General features: G+C 35.7%; 2 protein-coding genes and 1 long non-coding RNA gene across 6 annotated transcripts; all 3 read right to left on the minus strand.

Moving 5' to 3' along the window:
- Nucleotides 1-995: 995 nt before the first annotated feature.
- Nucleotides 996-6,788, minus strand: LOC130730009 (uncharacterized). Of its 4 annotated transcripts, none has more exons than XR_009016197.1 (6): nucleotides 6,313-6,788; nucleotides 5,920-6,054; nucleotides 4,154-5,592; nucleotides 3,881-4,022; nucleotides 3,696-3,795; nucleotides 996-1,474 (listed from the first exon to the last, which is right to left on the minus strand). It is a non-coding gene; the product is annotated as an uncharacterized LOC130730009 (long non-coding RNA). The 4 variants fall into 4 exon arrangements; XR_009016196.1 differs by having other exon boundaries at nucleotides 3,881-4,434; nucleotides 4,584-5,592; nucleotides 6,313-6,779; XR_009016195.1 differs by having other exon boundaries at nucleotides 3,881-4,445; nucleotides 4,584-5,592; nucleotides 6,313-6,777.
- A 10,652-nt stretch (nucleotides 6,789-17,440) lies between these two features.
- LOC130722762 (uncharacterized) lies at nucleotides 17,441-18,016 on the minus strand. The gene has a single exon (XM_057573593.1). It carries the CDS (start codon nucleotides 18,014-18,016, stop codon nucleotides 17,441-17,443), a length of 576 nt encoding a protein of 191 aa, XP_057429576.1.
- Nucleotides 18,017-20,994: 2,978 nt separating this feature from the next.
- On the minus strand, nucleotides 20,995-22,270 carry LOC130722768 (replication protein A 70 kDa DNA-binding subunit C-like). Its single transcript, XM_057573605.1, has 6 exons — nucleotides 22,115-22,270; nucleotides 21,746-22,013; nucleotides 21,576-21,672; nucleotides 21,349-21,470; nucleotides 21,183-21,267; nucleotides 20,995-21,091 (listed from the first exon to the last, which is right to left on the minus strand). The coding sequence occupies exons 1-6, from the start codon at nucleotides 22,268-22,270 to the stop codon at nucleotides 20,995-20,997; spliced, it is 825 nt and encodes a 274-aa protein (XP_057429588.1).
- Between the last annotated feature and the right edge of the window lie 581 nt (nucleotides 22,271-22,851).

The raw sequence follows: 22,851 nt of genomic DNA on the forward strand, positions 1-22,851 counted from the left end.
GGATACTATATCTAAGCAATGAAAAAAATATGAGCAATATGAAGTGTACTATCATTAGTAAAACTAACCATCCAAATAAACTTTGGTGTTCCATAGTTGTTTGGAATCCGTGGGAGAAAAAATCCAAGTCAGTGGTGAATTTAAGGGATATGAAGAGTAGAAGCAGATGCTATGTGTGAATGTTGCTGCCAGGAGAAGAATGGAAAGGCCGCTTGGAACTCTCTCTTGTCCCTTCTACTTGATCTCAAAGTGACATTTATACTAACACATCTGGAAGTCCTTCCTTTTTCTTATAGTTATCATAAAAGTTACTGTGCAAAAGCACTGTTTTTTAGTAACTAACTAAGTGGTAGTTGTTGTTTGAGCAAATCCTGTAACCTATATGGAAGTCATGAAAATGAAAGAGGGGGACCTCATATCTAAGATGGTTGACTGTGGATTTAATTATTCCTAAAAAGTTCAAGATCAGCAGCTTCTACATTATAAATGTGTAAGTAATGTACATGAAATTATTTTCAAAAGAATATGTACATGATATTGGTGCAAGTAACCTTTAAAAAGTTTATTTGATTATTTTCTTCTTTTTGTGTAACTAGGATTTTAGCCCGTCTCCGTGCGATGCACGGACGAGCTACTCGATGTAATATCATTTTTAATTCTATCACTTATAAAATGACCAAATATATTTATATACCTATGGTAAATAGTTATCTACAATGAACTGCATTGATTGTTGACTTTACTGTATACAAAACATATAAACATTTGGAATTTTTTTTCCGTGAATGCACAAACAATAGATTCTACGGTTAAACACATTTAACTCGATGATTTATTAAGGTGAATCAATTAACTCATGTACCTATAACAAAAGAACAACCATACAGCAATAATATAATTGTACACCACATTTAAAAACATAGAAAATCACATCAAATGAAAATTCCAAATGCATAACAAACATTGGATAGTATCACAATTCACAACTAAATTAATTCAAGGAAACATGAAACAATAATATAACTTTTCAACGCATAAAAAAAACATCCAAAGTCACGGCAAATTAAAATCCAGATGCATCACAGACTTAGGATAGTATTCTAGTTAAGTACATATTGGGAACCATGTAACCAAAAACAAAGTAGAACAACATAAGACAAGATCCAACTAAACATAGTAGAAGTACAAGGATCAAATTTACAACTTCTTCATGCTAGATTAACGGGTGAATACAAAACCCTGTAACAATTTGGTTGCACCATCTTCCAAATCTGCATCCTATGTATTGCAACAGTTTTTCCAAGGGTCTTAAATGTCTCCTTGTAGAACTTCACACAATGGCCACAAACCTGACCCTTCAAACCAATTTCTCTGCTACTCCCACCAAGTGAGTACCAGAGAATTTCCCATTTGGTCCAAGATTTGCAAAAAGCCGAAACTTCTGTCCAAGCAAAACCTGCACACTCCCAACACCCTGAATAAAGCAAACAAATCAATATCACAGAAACATGAAGCATATGTAACCAGCTCCTCAGTCACAAATGTGAAATGCAGTCCAAAATGCAGAAACCAACAAAACAATTTCTGTATCATGAAAAGCAAGCCCGCAATGGAATCAATCACCCTATCCCGACCTCTCTTTGCTAGACAATCAGCCATGTCATTCCCTTCCCTTATAATATGCCTAATACCACACAATTAACCTCCACAACCAGCCAATCAATATAGTCCAAAACAGAAAAAAGCTTCCATGGTCTGTGCTCCTTTCTATTCACCCACCCCACTGCTAATGAAGAATCACTCTCAATTAAATTCATGTCCATCAACAATAAAACAAATTATAAGTGTATAACCACATCAGAATTTGAAAGTCGACTTCTTCCCTTAGTTATATGTTGCTTAAATAAGAAGCTTATTGGTTGGCATTTTAGTACCTTCACTCAATCCTTAAATATAAGTAAACAAAAAGACAGAAGTTTATTCTCATGACCATGAGAATAAGTCTTAAATTTGATTTAATCATGCTTATAAGCGTATTTCCCCACCATTCATCAGTGATAAGTGTCAATTTTACCTAGTTTTGATGAGCAATTTAGACACTTATCTTTGTAAATTCATGAGAAATCTTGATCAAATCATACTTTTTTTTATTAGAACTTATTGATAGGTAAACATTAGGCTAAAATGTGCTTAAGTTTGTTTTAATCTCAACTTGTATTGTAGGATTGAAGATTCAAGGAAGAGGGCAAGTTTTGGCAAGAAAAATGGACTTTGAAGATGTACAGGGCGCCCAGCGGGTTGCAGAGGCCGCCCAGCGCCCATGGAGGTTCCAGAAATCTTCCTTTTAAGTAACTGGCCGCTCAGCGGCCAAATAGGGGCGCTCAGCGCTCTGGCACTCGACAGCACATTATAAAAAGGTCATTTTCATATTTTGACGGAGATATCTTGATCAGAACAGAACCCAAACAGAGGGGAAACACAAGAGAAACATGGAGAGAGGCTTAGGAGGCTAGAGAAGAGGCTTGGACATCGGATTCGGCGGCGAGACATCGCGACGGTTTCAGTTCTTCTCATTCTTCTTCTCTATTTGTAAAGTTATCCATGAAAATGGATAACTAATCTCTCTTTTGTTGGGGTTTGATGTAATTGATTGATACTTATGTTTTCTATTTGATTCTCCTTGATATAAATCATGTTCTTTGTTTATGAGTTAGTGATTCTCTCTTGATCTTCATGTTATGTTTTAGTTTGCGCACCTAGAACATATATGCTTGATTCGGCGTGAGAGCGAGAGCTATATCGCCTAGAGTCCGAACTAGAGTTAATCACCTAATAATCCTAATTGCTAGACATAGAGTTAGGTTTGTTAGTCACTTAAACACCAAAGCTTCATGATAACTATCTTTCTTAATCATGTGAGACATAAATGTTTAGGATTAGAGAGTTATTGTTATCCACTCATGCGAGACATCGATGATGTAGGGTTGAACTAGTGTAGATGAGTCATAAGCATAGACTTGGTTGTATTTGAATCACTAGAAGGCACAGAGGCCATTCAATGAAATCTCATCCCAACAATTCCTCATACCTGTTGTTTCTCCGTTATTTTACTTATTTTCATTTACTTTTATGTTTTTAAACAAAAATCAAACTATTGTGCAACCATCATTTAAGCTTGATAACTATTGAACGGCATAAGTATTACACCTCCCTGTGGATACGACAAAACCTTTTACTATACTACAATTGAGTCTTGAGAGATTCAAACGTAGAGTGGTAAAAAATCTTTCAACAATCAGCTTGATCAAAGCTCAAAGCAATTTCCATGACATCGAAGAGGTTATTTTCAGAACTATCACAACTGCAGGTGTTTCTTTCCCACCTGGTTGATTGTTGTGGCGAGGGAAAATATTACCAGTTGGGCACGTCACTGGAATATCACTTAATATACTTAGAACAATAGAAGAAGGGGGATTAAATTCTATTAATTTAGAAAGGGACTTATCCAATGCAGAGAGAGCTACCTATAAACAGAAATGGCATTATCATTATGGAAAATATAAGCAATCGCCTTGGAATTATAAACAGAATAAGTTATCAACATTTTATTGGAACTTATGAAGGGTATTTGAAGTTCAAACACATTCCATATTTTATCAGGAAATTCTGAAAATACAACCCATGAAATTTCTCACCTTTCCACTGTTGCCAATGGCTTAGCTTCACCAACAGCAAGACTGAAGCTCCATAGTCACACTCCTATCTTTATCCAATTCAGCCTTCAATTTCCACGCCCTGCTACAACAAAAAATAAGTATTATATAAATGTAGTAACTATAAGATGACTAACTAAAAAGAAATGACAATACTGGTATACAACCTCTCCATCAATAAGCACAAGATGCAGAGCATATGGTTTTGAGGGTTCATATGGAGCGGAGGGGATTCAATGATCCAGCCATAGCAGACAGCAACAAACACAAAAACAATAGCAGTATTTATAGAGGGATTGGGATGAAAACCTTAATATAAAAAAATAAAACCCATAAATCTACCGGTAGAACGTCATTCGCATAGGATAGGTTAACTATTTGTCCAGATTAAATCATGAATTTTAGTGGAGGCATGGGGGATTGAAGGGAAGAGTACGAACCTGTTCATCTGACGAAATTGAACCTTCTCCCATGATCTGTGCTTCTGCTTCCTGTACTTCCGAGAAACCTTTGAGAATTTGATTAAATTCACTTAAATTCAATTGAATGTCAGAATCAAACTTGCTTGACAACTATGCATACCAAACCTGTTGTACTCAACTGACATTGAAACAATCAACTGACAAAGTAAAGCACATATATGAGTTCTGATACACATGATCTGTTGACAACAAATTGTGAACAAATTGAACAATTTCCTGAATAATCTATTATCTTCCTTCTGATTTTCACCTAACACAGAAAGGATTGAAGAAACATGGGTCATGGTGACGAAATTTGACACAAAATTGTGCTCAACAGTAAAACATAACATTTCGTATTCCTGCTTTGATTCCTTATGCAACCTAACCACTGGAACAGAGGACGTACCTGAAAGAATGACGATCGCTCACGAACGAAGACCATGGGTACCCACTTCGCATTCATCCACGACAGAGACAGGGCCTGCAGGGTGACTATAACTGACGAACTTATACCAGGGAAACACTCCTCTCCTTCATCCCATACTGCTTCAACGCCATCAGTGACATAAGCCAAACAGAGAAGTTCGAGTAGAATAGAGGAGAAAAAAGTTTCACAGATGAAGGGGCAGGATTAAAGAGTGAAAATGGAGAGAGAGTCAAATAAACGGCCAGGATTGGAAGTTCTTTTAGGAATAGTGAATTCATGAGTCTCTTTTAAAGTGTAGTAGATTTGCTTTGACGTATGAAAGGGGAGGGGAAGAGAAAATTAAGGAAAGAATCCCCACCTCTCCTCTATCTCTCTCCCCTTACCATATGAGATAAGTTAGTTTTCTTCATGTTGAATTTGTTTCCCTCTTTTCTAGACCTTTCTTTCTATCTAAGACCCAAGATTTAGGATTTAGGATTCACTAGACTAGGACCCAGAAAAAAAAAGTTTAACACAGAATAGAGGAAAGGGAACTTGGGAGTATCTGCAGAAAGAGGGTGCTCAAATCACTTTTGCTGTCATGAAGGACTATTTTATCCAAATAGTACTAAAGAATGATGGGGGAAAATTGAAAGGGCTGAGCTGCTTTACACTAGAAAATTTCTACCATTGTATCAGAAAACATTGTAGATATGTACCCCTAATTGTTGTAATCATACGAAAAATCCACATAGTGAAAAGACGAATTTCTCTTAAATGAGTGCATTTTCTCTCTAAATTCGTCAATGATCTTCAGCTTGCCCTTCATAGTTCTCACAATGGCGAAACTCATCCTCTTCAACACCAGGCCATTTTCCATCACAAATTTAACTAAACACAGCTCATGCTTGAGTGCATAAACTTTTTCAAACTGCACAAATTGGAGGGTAGATGCCAAACAGGCAGGCACAGCAGAATCCATAAGCTCTTGGTCGAATTTTGGTATTCCCTGATGACAAATCATCAAATAAAGTCCAAATATAAGACTGCTAGTGTAAGGTTTAAAAAAGTTTTTAAGAAACTTCGGCAAAAAAAATAAAAAATTACGCCTGCAATATAAATCAAGACAGAGACTTCACAAATCTTAGTGCTTGTTTGGGATCATGTAACAAAATCCTATAACCGAAAAAGTAACCTTTTCTTCCTTCTATTTTTTGCCTCGAGACGGAAGATTTTGGTACATGATCCAAAACAAGCAGTTAGTATATAACAAGCAATTTAGGGGAGAAAAGAAAAAGGTGCAGGCAGAGTAGTTTTGCTAGTTTCATTTACTGACCTTGAGACGTAGAGTATTGAGAACTGGCGACCTTTGATATAGGCCTAACAAAACTCCACCAGTCAAAAAACTAAGCTCCAAATGGGTCAACATTTCAAATACAGGCAGTGCAGCCATTCTTTGCTGTGTAAGAACCTGGAGGGCAAATAAACAAAAGTAATATTTTACCACAGATGGAAATCTCTGGTGTGTATAAAAATGGATCCCTCTGAAATCTAGTTAGTTGTTTTTGTTCTTTAGTTAATGATATGACTTTTGAACTCAGACCAACATATTCATATATGCTGCTATGTATTAATAACTAACTAATTATGTAGGAAACTGGGAAATTGATGCATGATGTTTATCTGGTTATAAAGAACAATTGAAGGCAGTGTTAAAAAAAATGCTTACCCTTTGATTATGCGACTTTAGAATGTGTCTGAACATATTTTACAAGACCTGGCAACTCTCTCCATTCCTCATGCTGAGATTGAGCTTCCACTTTCTCACTTCAATGATATGGCTACCGGGTGGAAATTGGATCTTTTCCAGGATTTGCTTACGACCAATGTGTGACTTTTGATTGCAGCATGGTGAGTACCGCTAGCTAACTCGGGTTGGATTAAACCAGACGCTGGCTGGTTAAAGGTCAATGTGGATTGGGCTATTAGTAACTGCCTCAGTTCCAGCTATGGGGTTGTTATTCGGGATGCTGCTGGCATTTGGCTAAAGGGCTTTAGTCGTAATCTTGGCACTCTGAACTGAAAATGTCTTCTTGACCAAGCTGCTAGCAGTGCGAACGGCAGTGGAGCCCATCATGGGCTTGGAATTACCTCGAGTAATTGTGTGTGATGGGAATGTGAGACTGGGTTGGAGGTGCTCTAGGACATGAACCAGAGGTCGGTGGTGTGTGAGATGGACTGTTGGGAGGTTCATCGATTTCGTACACAACTCCTTGAGATTGACACGTGGGAGGTTAATTGTGTCACAGACTGAAAGAAAGTAGATCTTAGTTCATCATGGTAAACTTCATAAATTGCAAATATATATATATATATAGAAATAGAAATCAAAACAAAGAAAAACTTTATAAATATAAATACCTTAGGAAATCCTCACTGGCAGCGAATAGAAATTTCAGTGAGCAATATAACCTCCACATCGATTAAGACGAGATGCTAGCATCTGGTTTAAAGGAATCACCAGGACACATCTCCCACAAACGAAGAACATGAACCTTGACCTGTATCCCTTCCGGACGTAAGCTGTGTAGGGAATTGACAGGGTCAGCCATAAAAGACATGAGTAAAACTAAACATAAAAAAAAAAAAAGATGAAGGATGAATTAAGCTTCGTATATCTATTGATTCAGGAATTCAGGAACTAATGCAGTTAAGGATGAGAAGAAACACCAAACAATGGAAGTACTTATAGAGAAATGAAAAGCAGTACGATATATGAACAATGGGATTCATCGGGAAAGTGAATTGTGTAAAGGGAATGAACCTGCTGCACTTGTACTGAACTGACGCGATTGAACACAGAGGAAAGCATTCAATGACGAAATCTCCCATCATCTTGGCTTCTGAATCTGGTCCTAACCCAATCTATAATGAAGAAAAATATGTGAAGATGATGATAAGAATGTGAAACTCATAAAAAAAATCTTTGTGAAATGATTGTATATACAGAAAAATCTGTGTAATACAAAGCTATGTGTAGATTGAATTGATCCATCAGTTCCTAAGTTGAAATATGCAGTAGTGTATGTACCTAATGCATTGCTCTTTCCTAGTCATTCATGATTCCAGTACTTTAATGTCATCTCTTTCTCTGTTTTTATGAACAAATTATAGGATATCCTTAAATTCCACATAAAAACAGAAATGCAAAAATACAAGATAAAGAATCGATCAAGACAAGATTAATAGCATATGCTTTGCCAACAGGAAATATTTCCCAAACTTAGACCGATCCGATCCTTCAGCGCAATCAGTTTGTTAGGGAATAAAAGGATAAATATGGAATATCAATATTATTACGGGGTACTTTTGGACTTTCTAAATTTTTCTCACTCAATTTGTTAGATTTTTTTTTTTTTATATCCTAAAATCCTAAAATAAGATGAATCAGGCAAACACAAAAATGTAATAAATAAAGACAGATAAAAACTATTAAAATATAACAAATCACAATAAAAACTCATAAAATCATGAATTAATTAAAAATCCGAAAATTCAATAAAATTAATTAATACTCTAAAAATTAATAATAAGATAAATTAATATAAAATCATGAAATAAACAACCTATATCCTAATGAAATCTAAAATTTAAAAAGGTACAAAATAAATATAGATAAACAATATCAAAATCTAGTAAATCACAATAAAAACTCATAAAATCCTGAATTAATTAAAAATCCGAAAATTCAATAAAAATACCATAAAAAATTAATTAATACTCTAAAAATAAATCAAAAATAAATTAAGATAAAATCAAGAAATAAAAAACCTAAATCCTAATCAAATCTAAAATTTAAAAATGTATTTTTTTATGAGAATTAACCTGAGAATGACACATGGAATATTTTTTATGAGAATTAACGTGAGAATGACACGTCACTAAGAATTAACGTGAGAATAACACGTGACTAAATCAGCCTGATGGGAGTTCTTCTTTTCTAATATATATTGATATTGATATTGATATTGATTGATATTGATATTGATATTGATTTAGATTTAGATTTAGATTTAGATTTCCCAAACTTAGACCGATCCGATCCTTCAGCGCAATCGGTTTGTTAGGGAATAAAAGGAAGGATAAATATGGAATATCAATATTATTACAGGGTACTTTTGGACTTTCAAAATTTTTCTCACATAATTTGTTAGATTTGTTTTTTTTTTTAGAGTAAAATACACTCACCCCCCTCAAGGTTTGCAAGAATGACACTCCACCCCATTGTTTTTTAAAATCTACACTCCACCCCATTTTTTATAAATGCAAAATTTAGTGACGAAAACAAATTCGTCACTAATAAAAAATAATTACTAATTAGTTAAAATTTAAATAAATTAAATGCATATACACTATCATACATCAATTTATGAAAATAATTTTACTGAATTAAATTTAAAAAAACCATCCACTCTGTCTGTTAAGTCCACGTCTCATCTATCTCCAAATTATATTTCTCACCACAAACGGTCACCACCAAACCTTTGCTCCCTTTAACACGACGACAACCGTCCCGGAATGTGAAACCCCATGGCACCACCATGCCTCAAAGTTTTGCTGCGACCTGAACCCCAGAACGTGAATCGCAGATCCCCAAAGCCACTTGTTCAACTACTTGTTGTGAACTTCACCCCTTTAAGTTGTGAGCGAACACTTTGTTGGTTTAAGATGTTGTTGGATTTTGTTAAAAACGGTGCTCCACCGCATTGTTGGGTTCTAATAACCTCTGATCCACTTCATATTTCTTAATTTTGTTTCTCTATTTTCTTCACCCATTTGTGTTGTTTTTTGGGTCTACAATCCAATTTTAAAATTGGAGGTATAAATAGATTATTTTGATTAAAATTGAATTATTCCCAAATATGAAAACACAAGCATGTTTCACTATGTTCGAGATATGGTTTGTCAACCAGTCATGTGTGCTATTGCAGAATTTGCATTGTGAATTTACGGAGGAAGAACGCGATTGAGAGAATGAGGAGGACTGTAATGTTTTCATTTTTATATTTATTGGATTATATTGAAAATATTTTTTGAAATTATTGATTAAAAATTTAAATAATAACTAATTATTAATGAAGAATATTTTTCGTCACTAAATTTGCCTCTATATAAAATGGGGTGGGGTGTAGATTTTAGATAAGAATGGGGTGGAGTGTTATTCTAACAAAACTTGAGGGGGGTGAGTATACTTTACTCTTTTTTTTATATAAATCCTAAAATCCTAAAATAAGATGAATCAGGCAAACACAAGACAAGACAAGACAGGCACCGAGCGAGCGAGCGCGTTTGTGAGTTGTGACCTAGATCTCGATCTTGAAGCAGAATGAAGTCCGGTGAAGATGAAGAAGACATATGGAGCAAGCTACCTGAACATCTGATCGGCAGCATTCTCTCTTTTCTCCCAACAAAAGATGCCGTTCGCACCAGTGTATTATCCAAGAGATGGGTATCACGGTGGACATTCATCAATAATCTGGAATTGGATGATAGTGTCTTCTATGGAAAACAGCACTTCATAAACTTTGTTCACAGGGTACTTCATCTTACCAAATGTTTAACTTTTGATAATTTATCTCTTGTCATCTATGACAATAATAAGTATGATGCATGCCTTGTTAATTCATGGATCTCTTGGATCTCCAAGAGGACTACAAGAGTGCTGCTGCAAATAACAACTGTCTTGTCACCTTGGAAGCACCCCTGCTTGAAAGGGTTTACATCACTATTTCTGAATCAGTATCTCACCAGTCCCCTACCTGCACCATCCAGATTTCTGCTTTGCATCTCACAGAATTCACTTATTCTACTATTGGGATATCACAGCCTATTACTCTCTCTCATCCATCATCGGCTCATGATGCTTATGCTAATATCATCGAACAAAGAGTTCCCCAAACAGGATCCTGCGCTTTACTGCTTCTCCAACAATTCAGTCAAGTCAAACATCTCAAATATCATGATGGGTCAGAGGTTCTTACACTGCAAAGAATCGCTGCACTGCCTGTATTTGAAATGTTGACCCATTTGGAGCTTGGTTTATTGACTGGTGGAGTTTTGTTAGGCCTACTCTTGAGAGAAGTGTATTTGGCTGAATTTCTCATTGTTATTGAATTCAGAAGTGATTCTACTTATATACACATAGCTACAAGAGAAAGAAAAAATAACAGAACTGCTAACAACCTCCAACTAACTCTAACAGCCTCTAACTAACTCTAACAACCTCCAACTAACTAACTGACTATATTCTGCATAATTAACTATTAGTCCTCTAATTTAACTATATTTCCAATACCTTCCCTCAAGCTTAGACATACAAATTTTTGAGACTAAGCTTGGACAATAACAACTGAAACTGAGGAGCAGGGAGAGCTTTAGTATGGAGATCTGCAAGTTGTGCAGTTGTCGGGATAGGCATGAGTTTGAGGATGCCTTGTTGAATCTTGTCTCTCACCAAGTGACAATCAATCTCAATATGTTTTGTTCGCTCATGAAAGGTGGGATTTTGAGCAATATGAATGGCTGAGAGATTGTCATAGAACAAAGCTACTGGAGTCACCATAGGCTGATGAAGATCTGCTAATAAGTATATCAACCACTGAATTTCACAAGCTGTAGTAGCAATGGCACGATACTCAGCTTCGGAGGATGACCTGGAGACTGTGCTTTGTTTCTTTGATTTCCAACTGATCAATGAGGAACCATAAAACAGATTGTACCCTGTGACTGATCTTCTGGTGTCAACGCAGGAGGCCCAATCTGAATCACAAAAACCTGTGATTTTATGTGTGGAGCTAGCTGAAAAGAATAACCCCTGACCAGGTTGCTGTTTGAGATAACGTAAGACTCGAAGTGCAGCATCATGGTGTTCCTTCATTGGCTTGGAGAGGAACTGACTCAATGTACTCACAGCAAAGCACAAGTCAGGCCTGGTATTGGTGAGATATAGAAGTCGACCTATAAGCCTTCTATAGGCAGAAACATCCGAAAATGGATTATCGGTTTGTGCTGTGAACTTGGTGCCTGAAATCATTGGTGTTGTGACTGGTTGACAGGCCAATAAACCTGCCTCCTCTATTAATTCCAAGGCATATTTTCTCTGAGAAAGAACTAACCCCTGCTTGGATCGGGCCACCTCAAAACCAAGGAAATATCTGAGATCTCCTAAATCCTTGATTTTGAATTGAGTGTCGAGAAATTGCTTGACCTTAGTAATTTCCTGCAAGTCATCACCAGTCAGAACAATATCATCAACATACACAAGAAGAATGGTGAGATGGCCATCAGTGTGTTTGACAAACAAAGAATAATCACTCTTGGATTGCGTGTATCCCAAGGAAAGCAGGGAAGTAGTCAACTTGTAGTTCCATTGTCTGCTGGCTTGTTTCAAACCATATAAGGATTTGATGAGTCTGCAGACCTGAGTAGAACGAGTTGTTTGATAACCAGGGGGAGGCAACATGTAAACCTCTTCATCCAAATTACCATGCAAAAAAGCATTATTTACATCCAATTGCTTCAAGTACCAATTATTTGAAGCTGCCATGGCAAGAACCAATCTCACAGTAGTCATTTTAACAACTGGAGAAAAAGTGTCAAAGTAATCCAAACCCTCCTGCTGTGTGTAGCCTTTGGCGACTAACCGAGCCTTAAAACGTTCAATGCTACCATCTGCATGCCGCTTGATCTTATATACCCATTTGCACCCAATAGGATGCTTGCCAGGAGGTAAGTCAGTCAATTCCCAAGTATGTGTTTTCTCGAGAGCTGCAATTTCAAGGTCCATAGCCTCCCTCCAACATTCCTCTTTCACAGCTTGGTTATAAGTTGTAGGTTCAACAAGTGTAGAACAAGAGAGAACAAAAGATTGATATGTAGGAGAAAGAGAAGAATAGGATAAAAAATCAGAGAGAGGATAATGTGTACCAGATGATTGAGAAACCTGAGATGTAGTATGGACCAAATTGCAATGGTAATCCTGTAAGTAAGAAGGTTTTGTCTTGGGTCTGGCAGACTGTCTGACTAAGGGCAGAGGGGGAGAAACAGGGGGTGGAGGAGGAAGAGGAGTTTGTGTGTTTGGGACATTTGGTGGTATAGGATCAGTGGTAGAGGAATCAGTGGTAGAGGAATTAATGTCAGTGGGTAAGGACAAGGAATTAAGGGTAGAAGTGTATGATTCAGTGCCACTGCCATGAAATGGGAAAATGTTCTCATAGAAAATAACATTTCTAGAGAGAAAAATCTCTCGATTTTGCAAATCTAAAAGAAGATAACCTTTGACCCCGTCCTTGTAACCAAGTAAGACACACTTTCTAGCCCTTGGTTCAAATTTAGTTCTGTGTGCCTTAATGGTAGTTGCATAACATAGGGAACCAAAAACTCTTAATTGAGCTAAGTCAGGTTTAATGTTATGCAAAACCATAAATGGTGTTTTGAAAGATAAAACCTTTGAAGGTAAAATATTGATCAAGTACACAGCATGCAAAACAGCAAAGGACCAAAACTGAATTGATAGTTTAGATTGGAACATCAAGGCACGAGCTACATTTAGAATGTGCTGATGTTTCCTTTCTACTACCCCATTTTGCTGTGGAGTCTCTACACATGTTAACTGATGTTGAATACCATGTTGTGTGTAAAAATCTGGCATACTAAATTCAACACCATTATCAGTCCTTATGGTTTTAACTTGTGTATTAAACTGTTTTTGTGCAAAGAGAATAAATTTTTGAAGAGTGATTCGAGCCTCAGACTTTGATTTCATCAACTTAATCCATGTAAATCGAGACTTGTCATCAACTATAGTAAGAAAATACTTTGCACCAGTTACAGAAGCATGACTATAAGGACCCCAGATATCCACATGTAATAGAGCTAATACATTGACAGAAACAGTGTGACTTAATGAAAATGACAATCTTTTTTGTTTAGCATAATGACATGAATCACAAGGTGTACAATGGGATAGAGGGATAGTAGGGTACAACTTATGTAAATTTTCAAAACAAGAATGGGAAAGGTGACCTAGCCTATGATGCCAAATATGAGGCAGTTGGATTGGTAATGACCTAGCCATATTGACTGAATGAAGAGTAACTAAAGGTTGAACTTGTTGTAGTGGTGGAAGTACCATGATATAAAGTCCATGCTTGATCTCAGCTCTCCCAATCATCTTCAAAGTGATCTTGTCCTGTATATGACAGTAATCATCACTGAAAATCAGTTTGTATGACAATACCTTGGTAAGTTTATGGATAGATACTAGATTAACAGAAAAACTAGGCACATAAAGAACATTATGCAAAGTCAAAGTGGGAGAAAGATATACTGTTCCTATGTGTTGTGCTATTGCACTTTCTCCATTGGGTAATGAAACAGGCACGGGCTTTATGGCATAATAAGAAGCAAAGAAACTGAGAGAAGAAGCAATGTGATCAGTGGCACCTGAGTCCAAGATCCATTGCTTAGTAGGTTTACCTATGGCATTGGAAATAGCATTGTGACTGCTCACAAGATTAGAAGAATGTGTAGTAGCTGTAGGCTTAGAGGAAGGGAGCAAAGCTAAGAGACCTTGAAGTTGTTCCCTTGTGAGTTCCAAACTTGAAGAAGATGACTGCTCCTCATCAGCAGGAACATCATCACCTGAAGCAGCAAGATAAGCCTTCTTTGGCTTATATCCATTTGGAAATCCAGGAGGATATCCATGTTTCTGAAAACAAGTTTCCACTGTGTGATTGTTTCTACCACAATAGGTACACTGCCTGTTGCTCTTGTTGTAAGATTTTTGGTAACTCGGTTTCCCTTTGTTAGAAACAGATGACTGAGATTGTGCATTCTGCGATTGTGATTGTGAAGTTTGAACTGCCATTGCTGCAGGTTCTGGCAACACTCCTATGCCAAGATGTCTCTCCTGCTGTATGATCATAGAGAATATCTTTGGCAAAACAGGTAAAGGATCCATTAGCAAAATTTGTGAACGGGCTGCAGCATAGTTATCATTCAGGCCTCGCAGGAAACAAAGTACACAATCATTGTCTCGATACCTCTTAAAGGTTTTCACAGCTTCACAACAACAAGCATCAGAAGAAGTACAAGTCGGAATTGGCCTATAGTTGCACATTTCATCCCAGAGAATCTTCATTTTTGTGTAATATGCAGTAATTGACAAATCAGCTTGCTTAAGAGAATACAATTCATGATGAAGATGAGAGATTCTTACAGAATCACCTTGTGAAAAACGATCTTTCAGATCCTTCCAAGCAGCTGATGCAGTATCAATCCAGATGATACTTGTGGCTATCTCATGCGAAACAGAGTGATTGATCCATGAAAGAACAAGATTATTGCAACGCTTCCAGGCAGAGAGCATAGGATCTGTATCAGAAAGCTTGGTGATAGAACCATCCACAAAACCAAACTTGTTCTTCATCTGCAGAGACATTTCCATCGCACGAGCCCAACCGTGATAATTGCTTCCATCAAGAATCGGAGTCACAAGCACCAAAGACGGATTCTCATTCGGATGAATGTAGTAATCATGAGTTGAATCCTGAAGATTCGCAGCAGTGATCGAAGCGTGAGTCGCCATTGTTGAAGAAAGGAAAAAGCTTCAGTTGAAGGAGAAGAAAAAATTGCTTCAGAAACTGAGCAAAAAATGCTTCAGAAATCGAGCAATCAGCGAGGAAAAAACAGAGAAATGGTGATCAAAACACGATCCACCATTGTTGAAGTATGTAAGAAGCTTCAAGAAGCTTGGTAGAAACACAGAAAATCAGAGGAAGAAGAAGATACTGTGCGGAAGAAGAAAGAGAATATTTGCTCTTGATACCATCTTGAGAGAAGTGTATTTGGCTGAATTTCTCATTGTTATTGAATTCAGAAGTGATTCTACTTATATACACATAGCTACAAGAGAAAGAAAAAATAACAGAACTGCTAACAACCTCCAACTAACTCTAACAGCCTCTAACTAACTCTAACAACCTCCAACTAACTAACTGACTATATTCTGCATAATTAACTATTAGTCCTCTAATTTAACTATATTTCCAATACCTACTTCAAAGGGCGCCAGTTCTCAATACTCTACGTCTCAAGGGAATACCTAACTTCGACCAAGAGCTTATGGATTCTGCTGTGCCTGCCTGTTTGGCATCTACCCTCCAATTTGTGCAGTTTGAAAAAGTTCATGCACTCATGCATGAGCTGCAATTAGTTAAATTTGTGATTGAAAATGGCCTGGTGTTGAAGAGGATGAGTTTCGCCTTAGTGACAACTTTGAAGGGCAAACGGAAGATCATTGACAAATTTGTGGAGAAAATGCACTCATTTAAGACAAACAAGTATTTTCGCTTTGTGGAATTTTCATATGATTACAACAATTAGGAGTACTGATCTACAATGTTTTCTGATACAATGATAGAAATTTTCTAGTGTAAAGCAGCCCAGCCCTTTCAATTTTCCCCCATCATTCTTTAGTAATCTATTTGGATAAAATAGTCCTTCATGACAGCAAAAGTGATTTCAGCACCCTCTTTCTCCCAAGTTCAAGTACTTTAGAAGGCTCAATCCTCCATTTCCTCTATTTCTGTGGATCCCATGTCTAAGACGTATTTGGTATCTTCTCATAAGGTAGGTCTTTTGTAAGAGAGTTACATAACTCTGACGTGGGTAGTAGAGAGCAGCTTCTTAGAGAAAGAAGACCCCTTTGATTATGCGACTTTAGAATGTGTGGCCTAATTGGTATTTCACCATGAATGTAACTTATATTTATATTTCACCATGAATTTGGTTATTGGAAATCATTGAAGTTTCAGAACTTTTCCCTACTAAGAATGTCTTTCTTTCATCTGACTGGTCTAGTAGAGCTTGAAGTAACTACTATGATTTTTATATTGTCTATTGTCCTTCTTTCTTTCAAATTGTTTTCTTACTAGTGTGTTCACCCGTGCGTTGCACGGCGAGTTTTTATTTCCGGATTTTACCCATGATGATTGATATAGAAGAAACAATAGTTGCACGAAAGATGTTGTGAATTAAAGATTTATATACGGGTAAACAAACAAAAGACAACAATTAACGAATTATATAGTATTGGAATCATCTATTCTATATCATATATGATTAGTGCAATGAGTAGATGAATGTGTTGATAAAAATCTTCAATGTTGATCATTTAGGAAATCCAAGTTTTGTGCGCATGAAGCTACAAATACATCGAATTATATATATTAGATTTGGATTATATGTTAATCAACAAAATTGGATTTCAATGGAAATTAAAATAAAATAAATTCCTACAATTTTAATTATAACATTTGCTACTTTGAATACATATTTTGTAGTTCATTTATATTGAATATTGGTTCCACTATATAAAATATTGAACGTGTATAGATTAATTTTTAACCTTTTTAGTTAAAATATGATAACTAAATTTGAGATCAAATTCAGAATGTTATAAAAAAGAATTAGACAATTAGAAAACGAACCTTTTAGATGTTTTCAAACACTTCTTGGTATACAACATTCTTTGTTGTGTTTGAGAGGTTTCTTTCATCGTCTAAAATCAATAATTTCAACTATTTTCTTGACTTGACTCTTGAAAGAGAAACATAGAGCTGACTATGAGTGAAAGCTGGTCTAGACAGATATAGATCAACATGAGATAAGGATTGACCTTGACTCTTGTTTATAGTCATTGAAAAACATAATGTGACAGGAAATTGCCGTCTTGAGAATGTGAACGGTAAACCAAGGTCAGATGGTATTAAGTTCATTCGAGGGATAAAAACTTTTTATCCCATTTTTTTACCTGTTAGAATTGGTGCTATAATGACATTTTTGGTCAAATTTATTACCATCAAGCGAGTTCCGTTACATAAACCAACATATTGGTCTATATTCCGAAGAAGCATAATTGGAACATCAACCTTCAAATTAAGTCTGTGGTTTGGAATTCCTGAACATTTTCCTTCATTCAAGAACTCAGAAGTGAACCAATCCCCTTCTATCTTTGTGTCCTCATTAGACTTGCATGTACTGTCAAAACTCAAATATTCCCTCTCATTACCAAGAACCATAGAAGACATGAAATTATTGACATGCTCAACACTCTCAAGGGTTGGTGCCAAGATTGCTCTTTCTTCAAAGAATGGATGGTTTTTCATGTTGGCAATCATTTTAGGATAAGAAAAATTCACCAAGCTAAGTACATGATCATATGATTCTTCTATCAACAAATATGGAGGTATTTCTATCATGGTTTGAGCATCATCAATTGTGTTCATTGTGTCATATCCCACTTGTAGAATCCATTCTGCAAACTCCCTAACTTCTTCAATGTTTGATGATGAAGAATTTTGTAATCTCATGTTTTTGGTCAATTTCAATACTTTGCATGAGTTCTATAAGTATGAAGAATTGATTAAAGATTCAATGATATCTGCTCAGCTACCTTTTTGGAACAACGGGAAGAATTTGCCTAAAATCCTCTCCCAAGACCACAACTTTACCACCAAATGGTTTATCAAAACCAAAATCCAAACAGGTTTTCATGATGTCATTCAAAGTTCTATCTAATGCTTCAAAACAATGTTTGTTCAACATTGATGCTTCATCCCATAAGATCAAACTTGCATTTTGAAGTAATTCAGCCTTTTGAAATCCTTGTTTGATATTACAGGTTGATATATCATTAATTAATATAGGAATTGAAAACCTTATATGAGCAATCCTCCCTCCAGGCAACAACAAAGAAGCAATACCACTTGATGTCACGTTCAAAACAATGAGTCCTTGTGATCTTAAACCTGAAGACAATGTATTCCACACCAATGTTTTCCCCGAACCTCCAAATCCATATAGAAAATAAAACCCTCCATCGTCGGACAAAACTGAACTCATTATTTGTATATACACTTCAGATTGCTCAACAGTCAAAGACTTTAACAGTGCTTCATGTGTATCGGGCATTTCTTGTTTACTGTAATTCAACTCGTCAGCAACAAACTTGTTTTCAAATTGTAGAGTTTCAGAAAATTTGGGATATGACATACATGGAAATTCTTTAAGTGACCGCCCATTGCAGTGGAGAAGTTTCTCAATTTCAATTAAGAGAGGTTAATGGGAGCACCATCCTCTATTCGAAGACCTAGAATTACATGCATGTTATTAGTAATTAAACATAAATTCTCTTATGAGATCGGTACATGAAGGAATGTACAAAGAAAAATATCAAGTAACATAGAAAATATGTTAAAAATTTTAGATAACAAAATAAAATTGTGCAATACAAAGTTGTAACTATTGAAAAAATGTGATGTCAGAGTGTGGTGTATTTAAAAAAAATTGAGGAATCATATTTATTATTGATTAAAAATATTCTAATAGAATATTAAATTGTGACGTTAGTAGGGTGGTGGTTATTTGGTTAAAAATGTGTGTTGTGGGTTAGTGGGGCGGTTATTCTATTTTTAATTCATGTATTATTTGTTTCGACAGTTTATTTTAAGGAACAGGAAAATCACTCAACACACTTTTGAATTCATTGCACCTCCATTTTATGCTTCTAGTTTTTGGCCGAGTTATTTTAAACATTTCACATTTCCTATGATTGGATGACTAAGTTTAAATTTATTTACTTAGATAAAACATAGATTTTTCAATTTTTAACTACAATTTCTAAATTGAATTTGATTTAAAAGTGAAAGCTTAATTTTTAACCAAAAGCTAAATAAAATGGTCAAATTATCCTTTAAATTTGCACGAAAATTTAACCATCTTAAATTAAAATAACATATCAAGTTCTTCATAAAAAACATAAGCCAAATACATGAAAAATGAAATGCTTAAACAACAAACATAACACCTAAGCCAAATACATGAAAACATGAAACACTTAAGCCAAATACATGAAAACATGAAACACTTACACAACAAACATAACGCCTAAGCCAAATACATGAAAACATGAAATACTTAAAAAACAAACATAACGCCTAAAAAAAGGAACATGTAAAGTTCAATACATAAAATTAACATCCAAAATATGATTTGTCAATTCTTCTCCTTCTTAATTTTCTTGATCAGCTTCTTCTTGTTATTAGTTGAACCAACCCCTTCATTCTCCGAGTGAGTGCTCTCCTTGCATGGGGGTACTTCTTCTTTTTCTATGGAAGGATCAACCACATTGTTTGTCACCAGATCAACAATAGCGCCACTCGCAGCAGCAACAAACTCTTCATTAAGATCCTATTATGTAGTAAAAACTTAGATGACCGCATAATTATTAAAAATAAAAATTTATACTAAGTAAAATAGATAGTAGATGTAACCTTGGCCAAACTCGAACTCGCGTTTTCAACACTCTCATCAAATGTAGGTGTTTCTAGCAACAACAATGGAGCAGTGTCATCCTATAAGCAAACAAAAGATGACAATAATATGTGAACAACACATTTTCAATAAATAAACTCAATAAATATAGGAAAAAATACTTCACAATGATCCTAGTTACATTAGGAGGAGGGAGAGCTTCCTTGAAATGAGCAATTAAGTCAGGATCTGCACAGATTTTCTTGACACGATATGATGGCTCAAACCTGGAGCCGGGATCTCCACAAATTTTGTTGGCACGATTTGATAGCTCAAACCTGTAGCTTGAAGTGTTGTTAACTTCAATCCTAAAGAGAAAGGTCTTTTCCAACAACTTAAGTAATTCAGCAGGAGTTGTAGAGCCAGAGCCAGCAGGATTTTGTCACCAATTAAAAATTTAAGAATTAAGACATGCTAAAAAAGCGAGTACCAATAGTAGTACATTTTTTTGATAAAATTACACTTTGATCTCATAAAGAAATACCTTTGTTGACAAATCAACCAAGTCAGCACAGGTAGTTTCAAGAAGAGCACTCGCTTCTTTGTCAAATATGACCAATGTAGCAATGTCATTACCCTGCTTTACTTTGACTTGCAAACTGAACCTATTTTATCACCAAAAAAAAGGAAAATTAAATGGTCAAGAAATTTAATTTTCGACACAAAATGGAATAGGTAGTTCAATACCTAGGGATCAAGGAAAAATAATGACAGTTACAGTTATCACAGAAATACATTTTCTCATCCCAAATAACTTTTTTGTTGCACTTGCAAGCTTTGTACCACCAATTATTCCCCTCAGGTATTTGTATGATGGTCCCTAACACAACACAGCATGACTTCTGCATAAAATTACCAGGTTACTTAAATACATTTAAAAACAACAAAAGAAAAAAACACATAAATAAAAAAATAATTTTTTTGGAAAATAAATATTGATAAACCTCATCCATGGCTCTGATCTGCTCGAAAGTTTTCATCTCTGTTTTAAGAACTCTTCATCAAGGGAAGGTTTTGAAGAGTCGGACAGTTGGGTAAGAATCTGAGATCTAGGTTCATTCATCTCGAAAAACCTATTGCATCAATAATTTCGTCAAATGTAATGAAGCCATAAAATTAAAAAATTAATATGCAAATGAGCATAAGTAATGAGTATGGTCGTACTTGTCCCTCTCAGCAGTAGCTTCAGAAATCTCAGGATTAAAGAGGATCCGTGTTGCACCATATGCATTTTGCAGGCTTTGTTGACCTACACAATTATTTTAATATGTTTATAAAAAGAAACATTGAACACACCAGATATAAACAAATTTTTTTTCCCCTAACATACCTCTAAAAGGCTTGATTTTTGCAAACTTGATTAAAACCACAACGTCGGTTAGATCGCGTGAAGATAAAGCAGAGAGTAGCTCTTGGACGTAGCTTCCAAAAAATGCACACTCAACTTTCACTCTGTTTTCAACAAACTTATGATTAAAATTATTACTCACAATAATTGGATAATGAATTCAAAGTTTTAATAGATTTTGCGTTTTTGTTCAAAATACTAATAATTACCCTTCTTGTTCAATCTCTATGGTAATCCTCATTCGCACTTGATGATTTTTTTCAAATTCCTGCTCGCCGCTATGGCCGGTAAGGATCCCTATCACATCTGCGATACAAACAAAATATGATAGATCACAAACAATTTTACGGATGTATAGAATTTTAGTTTGAAATCTCACCGACTAACAGTGTCTGATCTGGATCATTCAACATGATATCAGAAACAGAAACAAATGAATAAGGACTCTTAGTGATGAGAACGTCGGTTAGGGTTTGAACAACCGAATCAAACCCAAAGATTATCCTGTGAGCATGTGTCGTTGTACGAAAATCAAGAGGGCTATCACCAACACTGAAATGTGACAACATGTATACTCGACCCTTAACTAACAAAGGATTAAACTTATAAACATGAGTCATTTGCACTGTGCCATGGATCCTATCACCCTGTAGATTGAGAACATGTAAGTGAACGGAATAAACTTAAAATTTTAAACTAACATCGAGTCAAATAGATATATGTTTTTAAAATAACTAAGAAGTCGAACCTTTGCATCCATTAAAACCAACTTCATCGAATTAGGAAGCTTTGAACGATCAAAACTTGGAGTCATCCACTTCTGCACCACCTTCACAATAACTCTCCACACATCCTTTTCCTTTGAAATGGAAGAGACAACGTCAACAGTTAGACTAAGAGCCATGACAACTTTTAGATGGAAAAGTGATGGATGAATTATGAAGTCACATGAGGAATTTATAAAAGTGTTTCTCAATGTAGTTTGTCTTTTTGTGGCGGTTGAACTTTTATACATGGTATACATGGTGGGTGGTTATCAAATTAAATGAACGTGGTGAGAGTTTGGAGGTAAATGAACGTGAAAGTTGGATCAATGTCCAGCGTGAAGCTATTCATCTGACTTCACTTAATTGTATTTTCGAATTAATAACCGTCGTTGAAGAAAATGGGTGGTTTTAAACATAGGATAGTGTTGTATTTAAACAGTGGAATGTGTGGAAATAGTTAGCAGTTATCAATAGAAAAGTGGAGCACTTTGTAGTGGTAGTGGTGCTACGGTTATATCATAAAATGAAAGTGGGTGAGTCTTTAGCTTTCTAGTAGTTTAGTGGTTGTGGTAACCGTAGCATAAAGAAGAACATTGAGTAAAAAAAAATTGTAACCGTTTCATGAGAGAAGAACACGTGGCATAAAGACTCCTAAAATCACTCTCCTAGCAGAATTCTTGTAGTGATGCCACGTGGAAGGTTTTCTCTTAGAGTGATT

This window comes from Lotus japonicus, chromosome 1 (assembly GCF_012489685.1).
Source record: "Lotus japonicus ecotype B-129 chromosome 1, LjGifu_v1.2".
Lineage (NCBI taxonomy): Eukaryota > Viridiplantae > Streptophyta > Magnoliopsida > Fabales > Fabaceae > Lotus > Lotus japonicus.